The following is a 27,054-nucleotide window of genomic DNA, read 5'->3' as shown; positions in this document are numbered from 1 at the left end:
TGAGAAACTATCCAGCTGTGGATGAAAGAACGAGAGCCGTTTCAGAACAGCAGGGTAAAGGTCATTTCTTTAAAAAAGTTGATCAAATCCTCAAACTTGCTAGAATTGCTGCTTGTTTCGTGGCAGCTCAGGAGATTCTATCACACGGTGGACAGCTTCTCACCGACAGTGATTATATGAAAGAATAATTCATTAAAACATCTTCCCAGCTATTGTCAGACCTCAAAATAAAACTGAACTAGATCAGAAAATTTAAAACAGGCCCCTCTCAGTTGTGCTGGTATGTCAACTCTGAAGGGAATACCTCCTGCAATAGAAACAACTAATATGTCTACTGTTGTCTATGTTGTTGTACTTCTATAATATCAAACAATCTTGATTAGCCCTTGGGAATAAAACACATGATGGAATTTTTATTTCCACCTATTAGCTAATGGTAAAGGGCTGAAATGCGGCTTCAGGCGGATCTTTTCTTTCTGACCAAAAACTGCTTATTGGATTGTAAAGGTCTCCAACCCCTGCTCTGGATCATTTTATCAGAGAGGACTCACCACTACATGGCAGGGTTCGATTGTCCTAACACCCGGTGAACTCATAATCACAGAGCGGTGTTGGAGATCGAACAATCAGACACTGGCTGCAGGGAACCAGTCAGGAGGCGAGAGTTTTCATTTAGGACTTTTAGTGAGTTACCTGCAGTTTTAATGTGAATAAGCAAGAGGATGTTGCAGCTGTGTCTTTGGTTTCAGGATGTAAAAGCAACGATCCAGCTGTTTTAACTGGCAATCTGAATCCAACCCTGGAATATAGACTTTATATATATATATATATATATATATATAGTTTTCATCATACAATGTTATTCATGAAGGCCTTTAAATACATGTGAGAATGAAATGGAAGAAGTATAAACAGAGAGGGGGATTGCATTCCAGCAGCTGAAATTAGCATCCCACTGACTGAGCTCCTTTGATCAAGAACGTTCAAAATCTCGGGCTGCTATTTAATTGCCGAGCTGCATTGTGAAAGGGCTTCCTGGCACGCTGTGGCTGCCAATGGTTGACTAATTGCATTTCTCTGAGTTTCAGAGGGATCTGAACATTAGAGTGCCTGACTCGACGTTTTGCACCCAATAAAAAAAAATCCAACCACTGAGCAGACACAAAGTTGACAGAGGAATCCTGTGGTCAAAGTGCTCTACACCGAATGGCATTATGTCAGTTGGTGTGAGGCCTAAAAAGCTTTTAAATGTATTTATATCTTCTTGCCGATTCTCTTAAAGCTAAAACTTGGTTGTGCACAGTCAGAGACCAACATATGCACGCACACGCTTATTCTTGCAGGAAAAAAAAAACAATGTGATGACACTTTGCTGTAGAGGCAGGTACAGTGAGAGCTTTGCCAAAGGCTTGTACTTTGCACACGGGCACAAAAAAGCACAGGTAAAGAAGCAGTAAGTGTCTAGTCTGTCATGGCTGCACAGCGGGCCAGAGGAGATAGGAGGCGTGTGTGTTTTTTGTTTCTGTTTGTGTGTGTTTGTGTGCGTGTGTCTCCCGAGGCGTTCAAAACGGCCCCACATCGATTTCCTCTCTCTTCTCCTTTGCTATCATCTTGCATTTTGCCCCACAGTGCACATTTAGACACACAATCACATAACGACTTGCACGCACTCGCTCACATACACACTTCGTGCACTAGGGCAAAAAACTGTATCTGCTACAATCCAGTCAGGGCATGAAATGACTAGCATTAAGCCAGAATAGCATAGCTGTGCCACTGCAGGAGCTCAAAGCACATAAACACACACACAGACACACACGCGACTTTGTGCAAGACACACACTACTGTGACCTCAGCAGCCTCAAAGTTATCAGGTGGCTGTTGCTCCTCTTTGAATCTTAATGGGAAGAAGTAGGCATAGACACATTTGAGAGGCGGCATTAAAGCGCATTGAGAAGCATGTGAAGTGGACTGGTAATAGGATTGAGGACAGATAAAGGTCCCTGAATGCACAAGCGCCTGACTTCTGTGGCTCAGTGGAAAGTATGTATGCGCCATGCTTTGAGTCCTTAAGAGGCTGCGGTTGATAGCCTTGCCCAAAGGTTATAAACAGTTTCAGTGGGGTTTCCTGCTGAGAAGTGTACTTTCCCTTCTGGAGACCACAGCTTTAAAACGGTATCATCGCTCTTTTTTTATGTGAAGACCAGACACACACTAAGTTTATATCTGAAGTTTAGCAGCAGTTCGTGCACCTCTGGCTTTTTACTCAATTCAATTCAGTTGAAAACACCTTCCAGCCCAGTGATGGAAGAAGTGCTCAAATATTTGACTGAAGTAAACGTACAAATGAATAGACGAGAATGTACCACTACCAGAAAATACCACATTAAGTCTACTTCTTGAGTAAAACTGCTTTTAAATTTACTAAGATTATTGAAAGTAACTTGCAGGAGTCAGTGTCACTATGATTTGACCAGAGAACCAATTCCTCTTTAGTTACTGATTATTATTATTAATTATTTTAAAGATAATTTGGGGCATTTTTACAGAAGAAGCGTGGAATGGAGAGAGATTGAGTTGACATGCAGCAAGGGGGCGGCTCTTAACTGAACCTGTGCTCGCTCAAGGAGACTCTATTCATAGGGCACCTGCGTGTGCACCTGCAGACCAGGAACTCTATGAACTCTGATATACTTTAGAAAGCACTGTATTACATATTCCTCTAAATTTTGGTATCATTTCAAAAGTAATCTATAGGGCCGCCGGCAAGCGCTCCTTGGTAGAGTGGGGGGGAGTAGAAAGTACAGATATTTGCTGATATGCAGTAAATGTGAATCATCCAAAGATACATTTACTTATGTAAAGTACAGAATAATCCGACAAGTCGACCAGCTGGGTTTAGATGCTAAAATCTCTTTTTAGCATCGGCAGCAACTTGGTTTCAGCTCTTGAATAAAGTTTCCCTCCTTCAAGTGTCCAAACTCTAACAAAGCAAATGAGATTTAAAAACAAAAAGTGCCATGAATCAGCAGGTAAAAGACACACTCAGGACGCACTCAGCCTTGTGAGTGAGCGACAAATCACATTAGATGAACATGTGCACTCTTTTGCACATGAGCAGCGATCTTGTGATCTTTCACACTGACGTGCACAAGCTCCTTCATAGTGCATCTTGTGTGTCTGTGCTGTGCAGACTCATAATTCAAAAACTTTCCTCTTTATCTGCCTCCATGTTAAAAGTTTAATGGAAAAACAAATTGCGGAAAATAAAGCAAAGTTTCATTGGGTTTTCTCCAGGCCAAACACACACACACACAGATTGAACTCACACACACACCTCTGCAGATATGACAGCCAATCACGGCTATGCAAATACTTGAGGTGTGCTCTGGTCTCTGAGGGCACTTTAGTTTTCATTCCTGCCTGAGAACAGAGTAGGAAAGAAAAGTTGTAGGGCATCCACAGTGACGCTGACACAACTGCAACAAAAAACAAACACACTCACACACACACACACACTCTCTCTCTCAAAACGTTCAGCGTTACTACAGCACCATTTCTATTGGGTGTTTTCTGATTCATGTTTGGCTTTCTTTCAGCATTTAAAATAACAGATGGTGCTCCTACTTGCCCCGCAGACCTGCTCCGTGCATAAAGACATCATTAATTCAGTGTACTAAAGCCTGTCAGAGGGCTTACACTGTGTGTCTCTCTGTGCACGCATGAGTGTGCTCTGTGTTGTTTGTGCTGTTTGTTGTGGGTTGCCGGGTGCTCAAGCGCTTTTTCATATTCATCACGTAGGTTAATGCTCTCAGCGCATCAAGACGGGCTTTTGCTGAGGGGATCTCTCGTGTCTTTGCATCTCATCTAAGAAACGGTGGTGTCTACAAGAAAGGGATCAAGGAAGAAAGTGAAGAAGGAGTGAACGACGGGTGGGAGGGAGGGAAAGGCGGATTGAAAGAAGGATGAGCATGGTGAATGAAAGAAAAAGCAGTAAATGAAGCGACAAATGATGGAGAAGTAAAAGTTTGCAGGGAAGGAACACACGGGGAAGGGAGGTCGACTCGAGGGACGGCGGGGGTGGATGAAAGGAGGGAAGAAACGAAAGAGTGAGCAAACAGAGGAACAAAGAATGCAAAATGAAAGTAAAATGAAGGGATAAACAAACAGGGAGGGCGGTGAGCGAGAAACAGAGGAACTGTGTGTGATAGAGAAGAAGGGCTATAAGAGGGCAAGGAACAGAAGAATAGGTGAAGAAGAAAGATAATTAGATGAAAGCGATGGCGGGGAAAAAGGAAAAGAGGCGAGGCATATTGATTGGGCAAAGAAAAGAAGAAAATGTATTTCCCTCTTGACGACTATATCCATTTATCCACTCTCATATTTGAACCTAATGAAACCATAATGAAGCGTTAACATAGAAAGCAGTGAAGTGGTTATTCATCAACCCGGTGTCTGCAGCGCACTGGTGCCAATAAGCAACATATGGCACCACCCTGAATGTGTTGCTTTTATACGGTGACCTCACAGTAGTAACACACATTCACAAATGACTCAGATTGGGTTTTAATGTGACAGTTGCTAATCGTCCTCACAGCAATGAAAACTGTTTCCTGATTGTTTCCTCGCTGTTCCCTTATTGGTCAAAAAGCAGAAAGTGAATATGAAGTCAGAGACATTGATGTGTTGCTCTTATAGGAATGGCAAATGCAACAATTGTCTTGTGATTACAAAAGACATTAGTGAGTCCTCCTCAAGCAGTTCAACATACTTTTTACTATTTGTGTGCTGGACGTTGTGCGCAGAGCTTTTCATAAACAGCCTATGGTGCAGAGTAAAGTTAGAAAACGTTCATCCTACCTGGTTTAACTGCAATGAAGACTTGATGTTTTTCTTGAAGTGAAACTAAATTAGCTTTATTACTGTTCACATGTGTGGTTTATATATAAGTTTGACTTATTTACTTTACTGCAGTTTATTTTTTCTTACATTGCCTGTCAGAGCAACACAATCTTCAGACCTTAATTTATAAAATTTAAAAAAGGACCTGCCGGTTATTTCTCGTGTATTCATAACATAGTTTATGTGGCGGGTAGTGTCTCAAAATAGTATTTAAAAACTCTGGCATTGTGAAGATAATTTAGGTGAGTGTATCCAGATGATATACAGCCAGACACACACACACAAACACACATGCACACACACTTTATCTACACTTTATCCTTTTCTGTCATAATACCCACACACACTCACTTTATAGTTTGATCAGTGGTCCCTACAGGGAGACATCAGACAGTGACCTCACCACTGCACTTGCAAAAACATCTGGAATGAACAGGTGGTGCACACACACACACACACACACACACTCACACATACACGCTCGTACAGTATTTTAGAAATGAACGTTTGACCTGTCAGAGTTATTAAAGGGGTAACAGTGCCCCCTTCTGGTTTGTTGAAACATCAGGCTACTGAACTGCGGAGCGGCAATAAACTATATGGCTCTATGATAGGCCAGTTTCAACATCCTCATTACACTTCTCAAACACACACACACACACACACACACACACACACACACATACACACACTCCCTCTCTCTCAAATCCACTCATTTTAAGATCATGAAGATTAATCATGCAGAAAATTAATCATGCACACTTTCATCTCCTGCCTATTTCCTTCTCTTTCCTGTTCATTTACGTGCCCTCATTTATTGTCAGCTCGTTTCTGGGGGGTTTTCCCTCTTTGGCTCTTTTTGTGAGTCAAACCACTCAAAGTTCAAAAACTGCACAAAAACAAACAACAAACACACGGAAAGTGCCGCGTGATACAACTTCATGTCATGCGAAGCCAACAGTTCCTGGCACGCATCGACTGCCTGTGGGATTAGTCCCGTCCAAAGCTGTGAGCAGTCGTGTATCGCAAAGCTGAAATCTATACAAGCCAAATGAATGGCCTTGAAGCAAATGAGCCATTAGATTAGAAATTGAACACATATTTACCTGCAGAGTGGACTATTTACGGAACAGGGAGTTTTTATTCGTGGAGCGTTGTTTGTTTCGTGGGGCGACTAACACTTCTCCTCTGCAGCTCCTAAGGTGGTCTCCTTCTCCTTCGATGTGGGGAACGGACCCGTGGAGCTGACGGTGCACTCGGCCACGCCGCTCAACGACGACCAGTGGCACCGCGTGACGGCCGAGCGGAACGTGCAGGAGGCGGTCCTTCAGGTGGATCAGACCCATCGGGCGTCCAGGCTGGCTCCCGCGCAGGGGCACACGAGGCTGGAGCTCTTCAGCCAGCTCTACGTGGGTAAGGCACAGACGCACATCTGACACCTTAACCTTAACTTCCTTTTGAGGTATAGGTGGGACGCTCTCAGAGACAACCGCGCCAGGATTCCGAGCTCTGATGGGTGGCAAGCTAACGCCTAAGTAGACATCGTTCATTGGGATCGTAATAGGATTGAACTTTTAATTAAAAAAGTTTCCATGATATCTGTATTTTCAGCAATGCGATATAGACATCTGCTGTGAGGACGTCTGATTGCTTCATAAGTTAAAGATGTTCCAGCCTTTACTGGAAATCAGCATTCTTCCTTTAGAGGCTTCAGTCTTAGCTGTCTGCTGAGCCGCCACAGCCACTGCTAATTAAATTCATGTTAATCCAACACACACACACACAGATACAGATACAGCCATTCCACACATTTGGAAAATGACATCCTCAGTAATTCGTCCCTGTAAGTGATCATAGATTTATTAAAGTCAAAACTGAGGGCACGTGAGGAAAACTAACTTAAATCACTTAAAGAGGTCATTTCTTTGAGACTATAATACTTTAACTCAGCCTTTATACTACTCTGGATTAAGAAACTATTTAAGGACGAATAAGATATAAACCCTCTTCTCCTTCCTCTCTCTCTCATTTACACTTTCTGCTTCAGCTATCGCAGCATTTGTGCCTTCATTTTGCTAAAGAGGTCCAGTTTCTTTCCTCGCGGCTTCACCTTTATGAAGGTTTATGCTGAGCTGTCGATAAACCAAACTCTGAGGCCAGAATAGTTTTGGGGACTTTTGCGGTTTGAAGGAAAAAATGCTGAGGCGGATCGCAAAGTTCATTCTGGCGAAAGAAGAAAAAATAAAAAGTTCGGCGCAAAGGAGATTGTTCCAAATTCCAATCAGGCATCCCGGTGTGAGCGCCTCAACCCCCCTGATCTCCGTTTATCGTGTAATTTCATCGTCTCATCACTTTTTACTGATTCGACCGCTGCTGAAACATCCTCACCTTATCATGTCCCAATTTGCCTCTCTGCGTATTTGTTCTTTGATTTAGTGAAATGGAAAACGGGCGAGAGAGGTTTTGTCACCGTGCAACTAGCCCCCGCCGAGCCGGGGAACATAATGGCTTTCCCAGGCAGCGCCTCGGCCGCCTCTCATCATTCTGCCCGTGTGTATTCTCGGCTTTTTCCTGCAGAAAGGGACGGCAGGGGGAAGGCCCGGGCTTTGTGCGCGGCAACACAGAAAGTCGTGGAGGTTCTAGAGATAGCGGAGGTGAATTGTGGCCGCGACAGCACCGGCTCATATCAGATTTCTAATCCCTGGTTAATCCTTATTTGAGCGTCGCTTTGGGGAAGTTACAGTGTGGCACACAGGAAGTGACCCAGCCTCTGAAGGGAAGTGGTTTAAATGTGGCCTCTGACACCAGGAGAAGATAGTGATATGGGTGTCGTTTGATGGAGAGATTTGGGGAGCGGGAGAGAGAGAGCCCCGCAGGCATCAAGACTTCTGCCGCACGGTGGAGAACGACAACAGGAGGCTTTATTTAGCTCACCTCTGCCTCATATCTTTCTCTGTATCATCTCCTTCTCTCTTCCTCGATCAATATGCTCCTCATCAAGCATTTGATTGCTTTAGTGTTTACTGCACAGTGGCTCATTTGCTCTAATGGCCTCGAGAGTAAATGTTACACCATCAGCCGGCTGTCATTTACTTCACACTGTTAACTTTTAGCTCTCCAATCCACTTCATACATGCACACAACTATAAATCGGAGCCACATCTTACTCATTTAAACGTCACCATCTGCTCTTATGATTCCCCCCCCGCTTGATTAATGCTCACTATCACGTTTTTCTATGGTTTTGCATGTTGTTTTTTTCTCTCTCATGGTCGGGTTGTATTTTGTCTTGTTTATTTTTTCTTCTCGTTTCCTCGCCTCTGTCGTCATGGATCCACACCTCTCACCCTCACTGCATGCACGCGGGCCCTTGTCACAGGGAAACCGGCCACGCTCACCTGCCAAGACAGTAGGTAACATTTAATGAGTTCGATGAAATGTTTCTGTGACGTTGACAATTCCGATTTTTAACAGCGCACACCCAAACACCACGTGAGGGAAGGAGCCCTCACCCACCGCGGTTTTGTTGCATCTTGATCAGTTGCAGCTCCCCACTAATGGTGATTAAAGGTTTGCCAGAATGAATATCCTGCTGATGCTCTTGCTGAGTATATCTCCAATTAATATTGCACATTAACACAAAGGTGTGTAGATGCATGTTTATTTCAATACACATGTACAATTTCCATGCAGGAATCCGGAGCAATCCTATTAAAGACCCTCAAGGGATATAATTATCAAAGGAAAGCTGTAAACCAACAGAGCCGAGTTGGTCAAATGGAATTTCTATGATAATATCTCCCCCCCCCCCCAGGAAATGCCAGTGGGTCAGGAAGTCTTTTGAAATGACATTTAGAGCAACTGAATCAAAACACTCATCTGAAACGAATACAAATGCCATTCTGAAGTGTATCCTCACTAAACGTGAAGTGGGTAAACAAACACTGTATTTTTAAAGTGTTGAATCATACAAAAATGAAAGAAAAAGGACAAACCATGATTCTATAAACCCATTTGTACAATGATCATTTCTGTGCATGTTTGGATCATACACTGCAAATTAAGATGGACGACACGTCTCCACTTTACCAGCCTCTGATGTCAATCAAGACTTTTCACCCTGTTTTAATATCTAATAAAAACCTACAATATGTAGCTTCAGCCACTAGATGTCTCTTGATTAAAACAATAACAAAAGAACTAGTTTGATGACGTCGTAAAGCAGCTGGGGATCATGGCAGTTTTATTCACGTTATGCAGCAAACAGCAATAAATAATCTTGATCCACAACTACTTTAAAAATAATTAAAGCAGCTAACTTGCTAGCAGTGATTTCAGGAGGTCCAGCAGAGATAGACAAAGTCACAGGTAAAGTGGATATGACAAAAATTAAAGGCGACCAAAATAAGGCATTTTGTATGTATGTTGTAATTTTCTAGGTTTGAAAAAAAATCGTGAAACAATTTTAATAATGTAAGTACTCAAATCAACAGAATATATAAAATATCATTGTAGACATTTTAACCAAGAATTGTTACAAACTTTATGTTTAAAACTCAATTTACATCAGTGTGATAAGAATTACCAACAGTCAGGCTTTGACTATGGAGCAGTCCACGTGCCTTCTATACATTCACCCATTCCCCTGCATGTTTATTCATTATCTCATCATTACTCATGAATGACGGATCCACACAAACACATCCTCACAGGGTAAAAGGTCAGATTGTATGACTTCTCTCTTAATTAGCAATTTGACTGTTGTAAATTGCATGTGTGGGCTTGTGTGCGCTGTGCGTATCCTTATGAATATAAATGTTTCCTCCTTAGCACATCATTAAAGAGTAAAATACCCTTGAGTCACCAGAGCCTCTAAATGTATGCGTGTCCGTATTTCTGTGAAGTCTTGTGTTGATGGGCTAATGTTTGTAGTGTATGTGTTTATATCATAGAGACTGACTAATACTAATTACCAATATTCATACTGTATTAAAAAGTTATACAAATCTGACATTTTTGGCAGGGACCAAAAGAGTTTTTCACAAATAGACAGTGTTATAAACGTTAAGTAACAGTGCAGTAAATGGCTCTGAAATCTAAATGATTCAATACAACATGAAATAGATTCACTACAAATACTAATACTTACCTGAACATAAGAACGACAAACGTCTCAAATTAATAATCACTCATCATGCTAATAATTACTCGACAGTATTTTATTTTGCGCCATTTAAATTAAAACCAAACTTAACAGAAAGATGAACACTTGGACGTACATCAGTGGGATAAGAGATATTTAAAATGACAGAAACATTTTCTTTGAATTTTTGGTTTGTCCCATCCATTAACACGGAGGAGGCAGGGTTTATGACCTGTGCTGATCAAGATGATGTGGCTTTTATCTATAGTGATAACCCTTTATGTTGACTTCAGTCAGTGTCAGTCAGGCTCCCTGTGTGTGTGTGTGTGTTTGTGTTTGTGTGTCTCTGTGTGTATGTATGTTTGTGTGTGTGTGTGTGTGTGTGTGTCTGCCCTGGCCTCGGTGGGCCTCGGAGCCTGATGTCCATTTAATCAGAGACTGATTTAGACCTGGGTAAACAGGTGGTAGAAACCTCCAGCCAATCAGTGGTACAACACTGATTAATTAACAGGTCGACCGAAAGTCAAATCCTGTGTGGGACTGGAAAGTGGAGAAAGCTGGTGAAAGCGCTGCTGCATCGTGATAATGTGATTCGTGGAGGGAGTGTATGTATTTGTAATCTCTGTGCGTGTGTGTCTGTGTGTGCGTGTGTGTGTGTGTGTGTGTGTGCGTGTGTGAGATTGCTGCTGAGGGAGGAAAACGGTACGAGTGAGAGTTTATGTTCAGGGCTCCATAACATATCTTCCTGAACAGATACTCCTCTGTAATTCCAAAGATGCAATAGAGAGGTTTTAATAACTAAAATGTCCCTCAGCCCTTGTTGATGAGAGTGTGCACGTTGTGTGCGCGTGTCTATTCGCGTGTCTATCCAAGCCCTGTAGCCCTCCCCTGTGGGCGTGCTTGTGTACGTTGGAATCTATACCTGTGGGTGTATGTTTATGAGGGTGTTTATTTCTATAGTCATTTAGGTGCACATTCATCTACTTAACACCCCTCCTCTGTCCAAGTTAATGGGTAGTTAGACTGGAATGGCGCAAGGCCAGAATGACGATGGAGGCACTTTAGAGGAAGGGCTATTGACACCCCAAGGCGAAGCATTAATGCTCCTCCTGACTCATTCAAATCAGGTGCGCCTTGTGTGTTCCGTGTTAAATGTGTGTGTTTGTCTGTGTGTTTACATGCGTCCATGCCTCCATTCGAGGTGGTCATTAAGACACAGTGTTCATTAGGGCTGTTCTCGTTAGTGATTTTATTAAAAGAGTTGAAGGTTGTTTGAAGAGCGGAGTCACAGCCACAACGATTAACGTGACATCAGTGGCTTCCTCCAGGCGTCAGGATATTAACGCCTCCAAGAGATTAAAACCGAGCGTCTTCTCGGAACGACTCCTGTGACCCGTGATTTCCATTTTGCCCTCCCCTTATTCTGTTATTTTTCAATTTCCCTTAATGCTGCATGTCCTGATTACACTAATGCCACCTCCTCTTCCCCACCCTCCCCCTCGCTCCTCAGGTGCCGCGGGGGGACAGAGGGGTTTCCTGGGATGCATCCGAGCCCTGCGGATGAACGGCATCACGCTGGATCTGGAGGAGAGGGCCAAGGTCACGCCCGGGGTCAAGCCCGGCTGCCAGGGACACTGCACCAGTTTCGGAATGTACTGCCGGAATGGAGGGAAGTGCGTGGAAAGGTACAACGGCTACCTGTGCGACTGCAGCGCCACCGCCTACGACGGCCCCTTCTGCACCAGAGGTAAGAGGCATTCTGGGTAAGATTGTGTCGACCTCTCATTGAGTAGGTTTGTGCGTCGGACAATGAAGGCCACTGAAGGTGCGTCACGCTGTTCTTTATCTTCACAACTTCATTTGCGAGGCAAATAGATCTCCTCCTGTTGTCGGCTTTTTTAATGTAAGATTTTGTTTCCCTCCTGCCAGCGGTGCAGGAATATGGTTCCCTTGGGTATTTTCCCTGAAGTTTATTTTGTTCTTTTATTCCCGTCTTCAAAACTAACAAACAACCACTCTGCTTTTTTGGATGACACATCGAGTCATAATCTCGCAGCAAACGCCCTTCAAACAACTTTGTGAAAGTGCGTTATCTTCAGCTCCCAACGCCCGGGTCAAATATCGCCCGTGTTGCCACTGGAGTCCTTATATTTCAATGAGCGTCATCGTCTGACAACCCACTGTGGTTTTTTGGGCGGCGCTCTGTGATTGTCCTCACTTCCCATTCAGTTTGGGAGCTGTCTGTGTTGAAAGTGTTTGGGCTTATGATAAGAGGCATCGATTTAGAGTGATATTGTGCTTACCCACCGATTCTCCGCCGGCTTTAGAGGGCCTAGGCTGAATGCTAATACTGTGCAGATGCAGAGCTGAGACATCAATAACTAAAAAACATATGAGAATAAAATGCAAGTCACACAAAGAGCTGCAGGTTTTTTGAAGTGCAGAGATGATAAATGTGTGACTCCTGCTCCTTCACGGTTCCACAGTGCTAAAGCATCATATTTGTTTCGTGGAGATTCATGAGATACACTTTTCGAGTTCTACTTACCCAAACAAGTTTTTGTTAAAACGCTCAGGGGAGAAGAGCAGCGGTGCTGTCAGAGGCTCCCAACCCCCGACACGTGAATTAATTTGTTTCCTAAAGCCGAAAAGTGTTTTTCCTCCTGTGCTCTCTTGGCAGGGGGGGGGGGACGAGGTGATAGAAAAGCTGAGTGTGTGTCTGTGTGTGTGTGCGTGTGTGTGTTATGCTAATGTAAGACATGAAAAGACCTCATCTGACTTCTGTCATAACCAATCAGGCATTTAAGGATTTAGAGAATAAAGATTACTGTCTGTGTGAGGTTTGTGTGTGTCAATGTGCGTGTGTGTGTCAGGGAAAGAGAGAGCGACAAAGGGAGAGAGGACACCCTTGTGTTTGTTAGTTTTTATGCATAACATCCAACATTCCTCTTCTCTCTCTTTTCCCTTTTCACTCATCTCTTCCAGATCTCATCATATTTTTTCCTCCTTTCTCTCCTCCTTGTGTCCCTCACTCTTCTTTTTCTTTCCTTCGTCATATCATGTCTATCTCTTCTCCCTCCTTCATCTTCTTGCCTCTCTCTGCTGCCTTTTTGAAATCTTCCATTATTTTGTCATTACCACTTGTCTCTACTCCTCTTGTGCCGCTTTCCTTCATCTCTTTCACACATCCCTCCGCTCTTTTTCCCCCTATCCATCTCTGAATCTACTTTTCCTTCAAATTTTTCTACTCGTCTTTACTTCTAGCACTTTGTTCCCCCTTTCCCCCATTTAAACCTTCCCTTCTCTGCCCTTTTAACTCTTTTCCATATAAATTCTCCTTTTCTACCTCTTCTCCCTCTTGCTTGTGTTTAGCTCTCTCTCCATCCTTCTCTCACTCTGATCTCCCCCCTCTCTCCCCCATTCTCCCAGCGAGTGAAAAATGCATGAAACCGGCCATAATTGCATAGTGCATTTCCATTGTATCCATATTTACACACTGCTCAGGGGACCCTGCAGTATTATTATTATACACTCTCATTCTTTGGCTTTTCTGCCTTCGAGGGCTACATGGAGCCACTGTGCGTGTACACACACCTTACACGGACACACAAACTCACAACAATGCACACACACCTTCGACCTGTAGAGGTTTGCATGCTTGGCCACATTCCCTCCCCAAAACTTCTTCACACGCTGACATAAAACACACACAAACATAAAGAGCCTCTGCCCTGGAGCAGAGTTTTCTCATTCTCTCTCATGCTTCCAGACAAGGGGGGGGGGGCTCTGGGCAGCTGGTCGGAGTCTCTCTTTCTTTTTTATCATCAGGACAGAGGAGGCTGAGGCCCCAAATAATCTAGAGTTTGCAGGAAGATACAATTTAAAATATTTGGCTTTTGAAGTTGAGAGGATGTGAGATCAAGGCCTGTTCCACAAGTTCTTCAAGTCAAACTTATTCCAGTTCTAATGACAGCGTTTACTAGAGATTCAGGAGCCGCTCAATTTAAACGGGGTCCAGATCCAGGTTTTACAAATGGATTCACTTCTAAATTTCATATCTTTATCAACTCGAAAAACGATAATTCTTCTCAAACGTAGTTATTTGACCCAGACTGTAAATAAAGATGGACGACACATGTCCACGTCCTCCCACTATCCAGAAATGAAATCTATACACATTAAATAAATGTTGATGCGTCCTTTGATTTTTTTAGTTTGTTCTATGTGCCATCCACCAGCATGCAGGGACAAGATTTATGACCTATACCGTACCCAGCCAGCAGGGGGCGATCGAAACGCTTTGGCTTCACTTTTAGGGAGCCTTCATTTCGTCCATCTTTACAAAGAGAATAGAATAATGTTGATTACATAAAATTATCTGACACTTCTTGATTTCATGTATGATAACAATCGTGATGTAAACGTGGAAGTATTCAAATTAAAATGCATTTCACCTCTTAACATTAGCTATGTTATTGTGATCAGATATTTGTTTTCTATGTAATCACATTTGTTTTGAAACTTTTCTACTCTCCCATCCCACATTTCTTCCTGCATAAACTCTCCCATAGCCTACGTCTGATTTCTTAACAAACACAAAGCTGCCAAGTGCCACAAAAATGACACAGGCCCGCTTTAGTGACAATCAGTCAAATTATGTTGAACACTTCAAGGTTGCCAAAACAACTTTGTCTCCCTATTTACACACACAAATAGGTTAGAAGAGTATAAAATAAATGAGTTTTACAAGGTCTATTTCTACGTGCATCGATTTTTATTCCAGCTTGCTTTTGTGACTTTTATGTGTGTCTGTAAATCACTGAAAATATGAATAATTCACAGCCTTAAAAAGTTATTTCAAATGGTGGAGTGTGTGAAAGCTTCACATCAGCACTACATGATAGCCTATAAATGAAATTATGTTACGATGAATAAAACATGCTCAGCGGAAATGAGCAATAAAAACAATAGAAGTGCGTGGAGCTGTGCGGAAGGGGGCCGTTTTTTTTTTGTGTATTTCGCAGCACTGTTTGTGTATTCATATGCCATTTGTGTAGACGATTTAAGAAATTTAATCAAGCATCTGCTGGAATTTAAGTCTGATTCTGTTAATACTCAGCAGCACGAATCCCCGGAGAGTCGAGCCACATCAGGAAACAAAGAATCCAGCGATTTGAGAACTTGACAAGCTGTCCGCCTGGTTAACACAGAACAATAGATAACGTGCGGCTCTACCGGGACTTCCTAACTCGACGCCACATCAGTGCACGGCAGAGCGTAGGACCAAATTGTGGTGCAGCTGAATGGAGGCCAGGATTCGCCTCTACACCCAACAGCAGTCAGAGACCTTTCCCATTTTCTAATAATAAGCCTTCCATTAGATTTAAGTAATGTAGCTTGAAGTATTTATTGTACTGTGTCCGCTGGGAGTGGATGGGTGAAGTGAGGCTTTGAAATAAAAAACATAAATGTGTTCATTTAGTATTCTACACTTGTACGAGGTGTAGTTATAGATTTTCCCTGCTGCCACAGAGGGAAGGGAAACACGTCAAGGCATATTCCATGGCATTTACCACACTCACACGCAACCCAAGGCTTTCCGCTGTCCATGTAATCATTCTCTGTAATTTCACGCACATTGTGTCTTTTATCTGAATGCACACACACACACGCACACACACACACACACACACACACACACACAGGAGTATAACAGAAGTATAGAAAAATAAGGTTGCCTCTTCTCAACACTTGATTAGAGAATCAATAACCCTCCTGGAATGGCTGGAATATTCCATTAGCTTTGATAACGTGCTGGTTAACAATGTATTGTTTGGTTTCTGATCCTCGAGCGCTGCAGTTTTTTTCTTTCATTCACCATTTAATGCATTTCAAGCGCAGCAGTTTAACGCCCACTTTACTGCAACCCCTGAACACGGCCATATTTGTGTCACTTGTGTGTGCTGTGGCCTTTTGAAATGAAAGTGTATTTCCTTCTGTTTTTCTTTCTTGTGGAATTTCGAAATATCGAAACATCCATTTAAAATGGTAATGGGCTTTATTTATGTGTATTTTTCTAGTCTCGGTGACCTTTACTATACTGTGAAGCCATGCGCACACACATTCACTGTCGCACACCGTCGGCACAGGCAGTGCCTTGCCCAAAAACACTTCGGCCGACGGAATGGAGGAGACTTTTTTTTTTCCTAACCTCTCCTGTTTTCTCATTCAGATGTCGGGGGTTTCTTTGACGCTGGAACACTGATCAAGTACAACTTCTTGCCCGAAGCGGTTGCGGGCGCCAGTCGGGACGCAAGGATCCGGACGCACCAGCTGAGGCCACACGAGGTGAATCTGACAAAGGAGGAAATTGCTTTTAGTTTCAGCACATCCAGTGCTCCCGCCATTCTGATGTATGTCAGCTCCAAGACGCAGGACTCGCTGGCTGTGGTGTTGCGGCACAACGGTGAGAGACACACACACACACACACACACACACACACACACACTCATATACATGCAGTTTGTGGTTGATCGCTCGTGAGCAGTCTGCACGGAGTAATGCTTGTTAGTGCAGCAAAGTGCATATTTAAAGGCTGTGCTTGCAGAACGGTTTGGACAGTTGTAGACTCTCCCAAATTCCCTCTCAGCTCTCGGCCTCCCACTGTGCGGCTGACAGGCAGAAAAGTGCTTTGATAAAACAGCAGTAATACAAATTTGACAGTGCCATCTAGCGTCTGAGCGATTGACGTGCACAATCACCAAACTAAAACGACAAAATACTCACACTGCTCCGGGCTGCAGCTGCTGGAAACTCTCGGCCCTCCCGCTCACGCAGCGCCCTGAGACAGTAAATATATAATCCCCTGTCAAGCTGCGGGTCGTCTGAATCATTCAGGGCTTCCTCCACTATCCGTCCCCTCTTCCTCCTCCATCACTTCAAAAAGAAAACTTTATTTTGGGCTTCTGCTATTTAACTAAAATAAATACAGAAATATCATATGTGTCACAAAGTAGTGATGGATGTACTATCCTCTTCGGGGACTTGTGGTGTTTTAACAGCCACAGCTTGAGAAATATCTATGAAACGCATTTTTATTAATTCAGGTGTTTATTGATGAGGGCTCATGCTTAAATCATTCGTGAGGAGTAGAGAGGGAGCTGTGTGCAGAGATGTGAGGTTTCCTGCAACCAGAGCCAACCATGTGTTGCATGTCTTCAGGTTCAATGCAGGTGCGGTACAACCTTGGCGGCCTGAAGGAGCCATTCACTATTGATGTGGACCAGCGGAACCTGGCCAATGGACAGCCTCATAGCATAAACATGTCCCGTGTCAACAGAAGCATCACCATCCAGGTACAGAGCCCACACACACACACACACATACACACACACACACACATCCGAGCACTCTGCAACACATATTTCAAAATCCTACTTACAACCACGGAGTGCAGGGGATTGCCATCCAGCTCCAGCGCCGATTGTGCGCCATAAGTCAGAGGGGAGTGCAATGTCCTGTTCTGTCTTCTGCTGTGATGAAGCGGCTTGTCCTCTGCCCCTGTTAATCCACTCACAGTAGACAGCCTAAGTATAGCAACAGAGAGAGAATGCATCGATCTGTGTGTGTGTTTGTGTGTGCGTGTGTGCGTGGTGCGTGCAGGTATTAGAGTGTATGTGGCACAGAGCGAGAGTGTGCATGTTTGTGCATGCATAATTGTGTGTTTGATTTTTGTGCAGCTCCACAGCCCATTGGGGATCAATACAGCCAAACCTCAGTCAGTAGCTGTCAAGGATGGAGCGAGAATTCAGCTCAACTATTAAACACTTTGTTCTGGGATAAAATGCCCAGGTTTGGCTGCAGGCTGTAATTTAAGGTGGACCATAAGTGGATGGTAGAGCCAACCTATACAACCGAGGTGTTGGTTCCATCCAGGTCGGAATAGATCTGTTTTTGCACGTGCAGTTTGTGGTTTGCTGAGGAATTTATGTAACAGTTTGTATATGCATGACCTCCTGCAGGTGTGGTAGTTTGAATGCCATGTTCATGTAGTGTGCATTATTACTGCACCCGTAACATAGATGTAACAGGAGCCATATAGTGTATCCACAAACTAAATCACCTTCTCTGTGGAAAACTGCTGCTTCTTCATTTGTATCAATTTGTATTAACATTACAAATATGATCATAATATCACAGCTATTTAATTACAGTCTGCACTGGATTGTAACACGTACTCTGACACAACCTAATTTCCCTGCAGACATCAGTGAAGTTTTTTCTAATCTGCCGCATCAGCGGATTCCTGATTTACATCCCACCATGAAACTAATGCCTACAATGATTTGGCACAGGTCTGCTTCGCCTTTATTTTGAAAAGTGCTGCAGAGAAAACCAGAAACAAATGATTCTAATAACTGATATTTGACATGATCTGAATTTTTTGATGATTATTTTACAGTAAACATTGAAGTAAAGATGCGCATCTACATTTAGGTGTGATTGCTGTTTCATTATAATTAGGATTATGGTTAAGCTGAAAAATATTAAGCAACCACATTTCTTTGTCACAAGGGTCAGTTATACATATTATATAATGCAAATTGGTGATAATTTAAAGTTTAGATTTAAACTTTATCAACCAATCACTGTATTTCCACATCAGGGCAAATATAAACATGGATATGAATATTGTAAATACTATGGAACACAGTTTGTTTGCTAGATGTTTAAATGCATTTCCATATGGACCCCGAGGAAATAAATGAAATATGCACAAATCAGCTACAGCATTAAAACTTTATTCAACGTGTAATTGATGTATTAGTTTAAATATTAACGCCATGATACCGAGAGGCTCACTCAGGTCTTTAGTTTTACCTAGAGCATTATTCCCAACGACAGTATAGTATATGCAGTGTGATGAGTGTATATTTTATTAGTTGTGTACTTTGTCATTCTGGCAGCAGTGATGTCACCTTCTCTGGGGATAATTACAGCTCTATTACAGCCTCTAAACTGTTACTTTCATTAAGGGGAAATAAAGTGTGAGTCAGAATGAATCACCGGGCCATCAAATCATCACCACATCTCCTCTTCCACATAAGTCTCCTACCCCCCCCCCCCCCCTCTCTCTCTCTCTCTCTCTCTCTCTCTCTCTCTCTCTCTCGTTAAGTGCACACGGAGCGATGACCTCGCTCATTCACACTGGAATCTCATTACGTTCGCTCGCACACTACAGTGAAAGATTTTGACAGGGAGAAAATGAAACTGAAACATCCAATGGAAATCGTCCTCATTCCCCGAGCAAATCACGCCCTGCAGCCGCTGATCACACCGGTGGGAGCGCTTCCACATAACACATCCCTTCTTTACCCGCGCAGGAAGTGATTGGAGCAACTGTGAGATTCTTTGCTCATCAGTCACACGCGTGCACACACACACACACACATTTGATTGCAGCTTAGTTGTGCCTAGATTGACGATATTGATGCTCAGCCCCTTGTCCAGTGTGTGACTGAACTGTTAACTATCAAATGCATATCCTCACTTCTCCACTCCCCATGAGCCCCGGCTGCTCTCTAAACAACAACACTTCAACTCTGTCAGTCGCCAAATGAAACACACGACAATTCTTAACATCTTCGTCCGTGTCTTCTACGTGTGTGGCACTGATTTATCATGCGGAGATACTTGTCGTCATTTAGTTTTTTTAATTGTTGTGTAAGTTGTGTGTTACAAACGTCATCACCAGACCCACTTGCTCATCTCCTGCTGTGTTCTCACATCAGCTCATTCAGACATTCTCCAGACTTCTAACTTGGGGACTGGCCACAGAAAGTTCAGAATCTCACACTTGGACATTTGCGTTCGCACACAGAATGTCCGCAGGATCCCTGGAGTTCAGTGCATGTCTGAAAGCAACTTTAGTGTTAAAAGATTTAAGAGGAACCCCGGTGAGCATGATGTAGTCATTTAGATTCAAGGGGAAAAAAGGAATACAGTAATGGAGCTATGAGGGAGAAAATGGCAGAGGTTTATGGATAGGGCATGAAAGGTAGAGCCGGAAGGTGTGTTAGGAAGATAACTTTGAAGAATAAAACTTTTTTCTGTTGACTTGCCGCCTCTGGGCTCTTTTCGAGGTACACACATTCACTTTATATCCTCACATAAACAGATGGGGACATGCATAGCAAGAGATACGCATGCAAAAGCGAGATCTTGTCAGGTTAACTCATGACGGACGCTTCGTACATACCACACTGCAAAATCAACATTATTCAAAAGAATCTGTTCTATCCACTTGCCCACCTTCTCCATACCTCCCACTTTCTAACTCCTCACACAGCCCTGAGGGATCCTAGTTATAGTTTATGTATTTTAAGCCAGAAACCGTGACTGTACTCACACTCGCACTGATGAGATGTGAGGAACAGGACAAATTCAGCTTGGGACGACAACAAGAGGAACATTGAGTAAGACAAGCCGGTATAGGTGGCCTCAACAGGTATTCTCAAAGATAACATGCACAGAAAATAATGTCAAACAGCATTAAAGCTTGATCTGATGCAGGTAACAACACTTGATTTACATAATACAGGAAACTGAGCCATGTTGTTTTAAAAAAATAGGCAAAAAAAAGATTTATTGGCATATTTAGCTGCTAGATGTGGAAGTCAGAGAAACTGCATCTTTCAGTTTAATGTTTTTAGATTCATGTTCTGCAGCGTTTTCTGTTTTCGGTCACGGTAAAGGACTTTCATAAAGTTTTATCGGTAGACCACCTACCCAATTCCAGCAGAGAGACAAAGGTAGCACGCTGATCTAGCACCTTAATAACCACATATTTCCCATCTGAGTTGGTGGAGATCAAAAACAGAGCTTGAAGGAGAGTCAACATTGAACTTAAATTCATCTGGTGGACACATCACTCCAAGTTTCTCTTAACCTGCTGGATGAATAAATTCAATAGGTCCTGTCACTGATGCTCGAGATTCACCGTGACGGCCTTTACCGAGTCAGAGAAGATGTGCAGAACTTTCATCAGGATCATTGCATTGAGAACGAAAGCCTGAGATGCCATTTTGTTCATAGCCTGCCATCTGCGTTTGAAATTGAACCTGTCCATTATAACCCTTTTTTGCTGACCTGCTCATTACGGGCCTGTTGCAGCTGCTCTCCACCACGAGCGAGAGGCGGAGATACAGTACGAGTCAGAAGCAATAAAAGTCCGTCGTGCTGGTGGGCCCGCCAGTGGATCAAATTCAATTTCCAGTGAGGAGGAGAGAGTCGAGTGTTTACCTGAGGCTGCAGAGGTCTCGCCTCTCACCGCTATCAGGCTGCAAATCTTAAAGGCAATTTAGACAAGCGACTATTTAGTTTAAAGCCAGGCCGGAGAACAAGTGAGGAGAAAAGCAGGCGTGAGGGAAATTGGAATCTGAGAGTAAAAAGGGGGAGCGGGAGGGAGGTGGAGAACAAAATACAACGACTGAATGAGTCAGAGAAATGGGGGGGGGGGGGGGGGGGCTGAGAGATGAAAAAGGAGATCCACACGATATGATAATAAAGGTTACTTGGATGCATTTAACGCCTTTTTAAACCCCACACTGACTTAGACAATTGGTTTTTGCATGAGCACACAAATACCGGCAAGTGTTTGTTTTTTAAAGCTCGTCAGGTGAGCTCACTATCAAAGACACATGAAGGAGAAATCAGTTCCCATCTCTCTATCTCTGACTCTGACATTTTCTCTCAACCTGCTCACACACTGTGAGGGTTCACAGATGAAAGTGAGAAGTCGCTTCAGGCTTTGACATGTCTCTGCATCTCCTCTCCTCTCCTCCTGTCTTTCGTTTCTCTTTACTCTTCACTGCTCTCCCTCTCTTCTGGTCTCGTGTCCTCCTCATCTCCTCTCCTCTCCTCCTGTCTTTCGTTTCTCTTTACTCTTCACTGCTCTCCCTCTCTTCTGGTCTCGTGTCCTCCTCATCTCCTCTCCTCTCGTCCCCACCTTGCTCTCTTTCGTCTCCTCTCCTCTCATTACTTTCCTCCTCTCCCCTCCTCTTGCTCTTACTCTTATCTGCTTGCCTCTTTTCTCCTTATTCCTCTCCTCTTCCTCTCCTCTACATCTCCTCTCCTCCTCTCTTCTCTCCTTCCCCCTCCTCTCCTCTTCTTCTCATCTCCTGTCCGTTCATCCTCTCCTTTCTCACTCTCCCTCTTCAACCTCCTCTGCCTCTTCCTCTTCCTCTCCCTCTCCGTCTCCTCTACCTCTCATGCTACCTCTTCCACTTCCTCTTCTTCCTCTCCTCTCCTCTCCCCTTCCTCTCCTCTCCTCTCCCCTTCCTCTCCTCCTATCTCCTCTCATCTTCATCCTCTTCCTACTCATCCCCTCATCCTCTCCTCCCCCTCCTCTGGTTGGTGTTAGTGGTATAAATGGCTGGCTGATGGAATGTTGAACTCTTCATTCAAGTGATCACAGGAAATTAAGCTCACTTTTCTTTTGCTCCTCCTCCTCCAGATTTCATTAACGAAAGTCGCCACTGAAGTACAAAACGTCTTTGTGTACTGTAAATGAGTTTGAATATATACAGCACATTGGCTAAATTAGATTCCTTCTGAGCACATAGTTAGGGAAATAGATTTTACCCATTGTTAATTTTCTCTTTGTCTAACCCTGATTACTTTGCTCTCCTCAGCTTTATGTAACCTGAGAGGGGAGCAACAGAGCTTCCAGGAGAAAATCATCTCGTCTAAATGGTTCAGTGTAAAGGGACAGAATGCCAGTAATTGCAGTTGTAATTGACAAAGTTTGGTAAAAAATGAGGTTTCCTCCCCAGCTGTCTCCCTCCGTGGACCTTTTTGCGAGGTTCCGGGACTCCGGCTGCCCTCCGCGGCGGTGAAGCCAATTTGTTTTCTCAGATAAAAGTAAATAAGCTGAGCACAATTTAATTGTGCTTCATTATCCCGCCCGGCAGTCACTGTGGAAAACAAAACCCACACAATGCTCCGCTGAGACCAGGCTTTTGGAAAGAATGAAATGGTGTGTGTGTGTGTGTGTGTGTGTGTGTGTGTGTGTGTGCGTGTTCGTGTGCGTGTGCAAAGAGAGAGGGAGGAAATAGTTTGGAGGGGCATGACGGGTAGGGAGAACTGTACTGATTCAAACCTGCACACAAGAACAATACACACACACACACACACACACAAATAAATCTCAGCCCTTTAGCGACAGTCCAGCTCAGCCTCCAGCTAACAGGCCGCGGCAGCTATTCAGCACATCAATGGACCAAATTTCCAGTAAAACAGGCAGTAACAAAAGTCATTGTTTTCAATCACCCGCTCGCTCTCTCTCTCTCTCTCTCTGCATGGCTACAGGGCAGTCGGCTTGCATTGTGCAGAGTGGGTGCAGGCTGAGACGCATCTCTCCCGTGTGCACGAGGAAGACCTTTTTATTTCTGGAACACACGGAAGCCAATTTGTGGAGGGTTGAAATGATTCTAGTCAATAGCGGCGGCTGCTGCCTTCAAGCTAATTAGAAACTTCAGTGCAACAGCAATAACAAGTTAATTATGTTGCAGGGATATTAAAACCATGTATTCTCCCCCGTCTCCACCAGGCTCCCCCCACCTCCATCAGCCTCTCTCCTCTCACAAATCCACCAACACTCTTCTTTGTAAACACGCAGCTTGTTCTCGCGCCGTCTCTTAATGCTTTGAAGCTACCGCAGACTTCAGAAAGTGCATATTCTTTAATGAATGTGCGTGTGATCATTTATCTCTGGTCCCAGTGAAGAGCCATTTGTGTACAGGATCATTACTGAAGATCCCTTCTCAGTTTGCAATCAGCTCCAATGAGCTCGACTCCACACACACGAAAAAGGCTAAAAACGAAATTAACAGCAAGCAAACGAGAGATTTCCTTTCATCGTTCGGTCTGTTATGACATCTGAGCAGCCAGAGCTTCTGCAACTGGATTTTCTGGTCGGTGTTTTGAACAGGGATATCATTTGGTAAACACACATCAGTGCAGGGATTTTCATGCATTTTCTCCAAGTTTATGGAGAAAAATCCGAGACGAGCGATGAGGTTTGAATTGTAAACGCTGGTGGAGTGTCTGATGAAAATTCTGAACTTTCTATCTACTGTTTGTAGATATATATTTTTTTAACACTTGTATTTTTTTATTATTTATCATTCCTATTATTTATTTTTGGGTTTAAATCCTAAAACCCTTATTTTATCACTCACATGCCCAATTATTTCATATCTGATCAGTCAAATTTGTACTGGCTGAAACACGTTATAACATAATGAACACTCATTAGTTAATAATCAGTTAATATTCATTGAACTGCCTTTGACTTGATTCATTGGAGTAATATCAGAGTTTATTAACCTTGGGGTTATTTGCAGCTTTCCACCACCAGAAGGAGCCATTGAGCTTGTTATGATGCTGTGCAGCAGCTTCACAGTTTCTGACTGGAGTTAATGTTTCTTCTTCACCGTGTTGTGTACTACGCTCAATGTGCTGATGCACGTCCTCATGTGGGTCTTTTCTAAAATGCTGCAGAATCTGATTTAATATGTGTCTCTCTCTCTCTCTCTCTCTCTCTCCCTCTCACGTTTCCAGTTGGATCATTACCCTCCAGTCAGCTACACACTCCCAGACGCCTCAGACACACAATTCAACCTGGTTAAGACGCTGTTCTTGGGCAAAGTCTATGGTAAGTGTGTCTTAATGAGTATTCATCTTTTCTGCTCACGACTTTATTAAACACACACTGCAAAAAATGTCACTGTGTAAACATGTCATAGTCATAATTATTTCCCTGCCACATATACAGTATCCTGTTTGTAATACCACTCTGAACCCAGCATATCCTGTTTTATTGACTCACACCATCTTTGTATCTGTGAATTACAAAGGAGAGTCAAATAGATCCTATCGCCGTCCCCACACAAAACAACACACCTTTCTGGAAAGTTACCTCTCCATACAGTTTGTATTTTATTGGTTTGGTTTGACCTGACAATCCCCAATTGGAGCTCGGAATTCATCTGGGAATACTAGACAAAAATAGTCACAGTTTAAAGGCAACCAAATGTGACCCTGTCTTAGTTTTCAACTGTTGTCATGTTAACTTGTATATTGTGTTTGTCTGAGCATCTACTATCTATTCTAACCCTTTAGATAAAACATCTCCTTTACAATAAGTCCTTACAATACCAATATATACTTTATTGAAGTTTAAAAGACCACTGCGTGCAAGGAACTTTAGGCACAAATAGTTCAATTCCTTCAAGTGCAGAATTATTGATTACAAATCCAAATAAACACAGACACTCCTGGTACTAAAAAGACAGGACGATGTAATTACACACTAAGCCACTGGAGGGCGCCCGAGGACTACAGAAGGATATTGGTGCAGAAACAACCACAGTTGCTTCCTCCTCTACCTGCAGTATTTGAATGTCCATGCACATCTATGGCTGATTCATTTATGATATCTGACATATATGATGTTCAGGTGGAATTTTTCTCTTTAAAATCCACATGATAATTGTTTGCACTGTGTTTGACCAGTTTCCAAGACTGTCGGACCGAACAAATCCCTATCTTTCATTAAAGGTGGATTTTCCTTTTGATTTGACTGTGATGGATATGCAATCATTATGACACATTATGACTCATAGAACAAATAGGCCCTGCAGCACTCAACCTGCTTATATATTGTGATTCATGATCTTTTGCAACAGTGTTTTTTTTCTACTGAGATGGTCGTTCTTAACAAGTCCCCACATCATTTGCTCCACGACCTTCGAAATCAATGACCCTAATTACCCTGATTATCAATAGCCACTCACCTTATCCCAGCTTCGTCTCCCCTAAGTGGTAGCTGTGGTTAACGCCTCAATTGTGGTTGGTTTTATGAGCTTCTTTAACTACTCATAATGCACTTCTGGTAGAGGAGTGGATCTCATTACTAGCAGCTTGCTCTATTCTCTTCTATCCTATTCTTCCTTGTTTCCTCTTCTCTCCTCTCGTCCCTTTTTGCCTTCTACCTCGAATACTGAGGAAGTCAGGGAGGTTGAAGTAATGGCTGACTTCACTCGCCAGCCAGCGCTATCGACTGCTACACACACACGCAACGAGACCCCCTGGGAATACAGCCCGGTGCCCGGTGCACGAATACACACACACACACAAAATACGTGAGCATGGACTTTCACAGAACGCAGACATCCATCTTTGGAAGTAACACAGCGCAGGTGCTCCAAGGACGCACAGGACAAAGTCACATGTGCCGAACCAGCACAGGGAAACATTGAGTCTCTCTATGAAGAAAACATCAGGACTTATACATATAAGCAAAGCAAAGGGAAAGGATGAGTGTGAAAGAGAAAGAACGGGGGAAATGGAAGGATGAAAGACATACTGTGATCAGAGAATAAAGGAAAGTGAGAACAAACGCAGGCTTTAGAATTTGCACATCTCATCAGATCTGCTCCACTTCTGTGTCGGGACTGCAGAGACAAGAGACGCTGTCAGACGGTGGAGATATCAGATTCTCTATTTCCAGGACACAGAGACCGACTCTGTTTGCTACAGATCACACACACAGACACACACACACACACACTCTTCACAGCGACATCTCCTCTGTCTATTGTTAGCAATGGAATCTGATTGGCCATCCCTGGTGCCCAACCTGCCCAGTCTGAGGGTTATGGGTAGTTGGCTTACAAGCATCAGAGATGGATTACAAATCGTCGTGAAAACTGACCACAGACGTAAAAAACAAGATACAAGGCTAAAGTAGACGGCAAGGTGGTACAGTGGCAGTAGCACTGTCTTCTTATGGCAAAACAGTTCAAATCCCAGCACAGAAAGCAGAAATGCAGGTGCCCGAAAGCTGTAACGTAATCAGGGCACTAAAGTGTTTCAGACACTAAAATGTTCCCCAGGAGTTAAATTAAAAACAGCAGGGCCTTCTGGTTTTCTTCGCTTCTGTCCA

At 43.3% G+C, this 27,054-nt stretch overlaps 1 protein-coding gene across 1 annotated transcript in view; it reads left to right on the top strand.

Annotated features, from left to right (window-relative positions):
- Window positions 1-27,054, top strand: part of cntnap2a (contactin associated protein 2a) — a 314,161-nt gene that overhangs the window by 273,822 nt on the left and 13,285 nt on the right. Inside the window, exons 19-24 of the mRNA XM_053412914.1 lie at window positions 6,097-6,315; window positions 8,282-8,311; window positions 11,556-11,792; window positions 16,278-16,511; window positions 17,268-17,401; window positions 24,669-24,762. Coding sequence (XP_053268889.1) covers window positions 6,097-6,315; window positions 8,282-8,311; window positions 11,556-11,792; window positions 16,278-16,511; window positions 17,268-17,401; window positions 24,669-24,762 — 948 coding nt within the window. The remainder of the gene's footprint in view (window positions 1-6,096; window positions 6,316-8,281; window positions 8,312-11,555; window positions 11,793-16,277; window positions 16,512-17,267; window positions 17,402-24,668; window positions 24,763-27,054) is intronic.

Source organism: Pleuronectes platessa, chromosome 20 (assembly GCF_947347685.1).
Source record: "Pleuronectes platessa chromosome 20, fPlePla1.1, whole genome shotgun sequence".
Lineage (NCBI taxonomy): Eukaryota > Metazoa > Chordata > Actinopteri > Pleuronectiformes > Pleuronectidae > Pleuronectes > Pleuronectes platessa.
The sequence above is the reverse complement of the archived record's forward strand: the minus strand, read 5'-3'. Positions and strand labels throughout refer to the sequence as shown.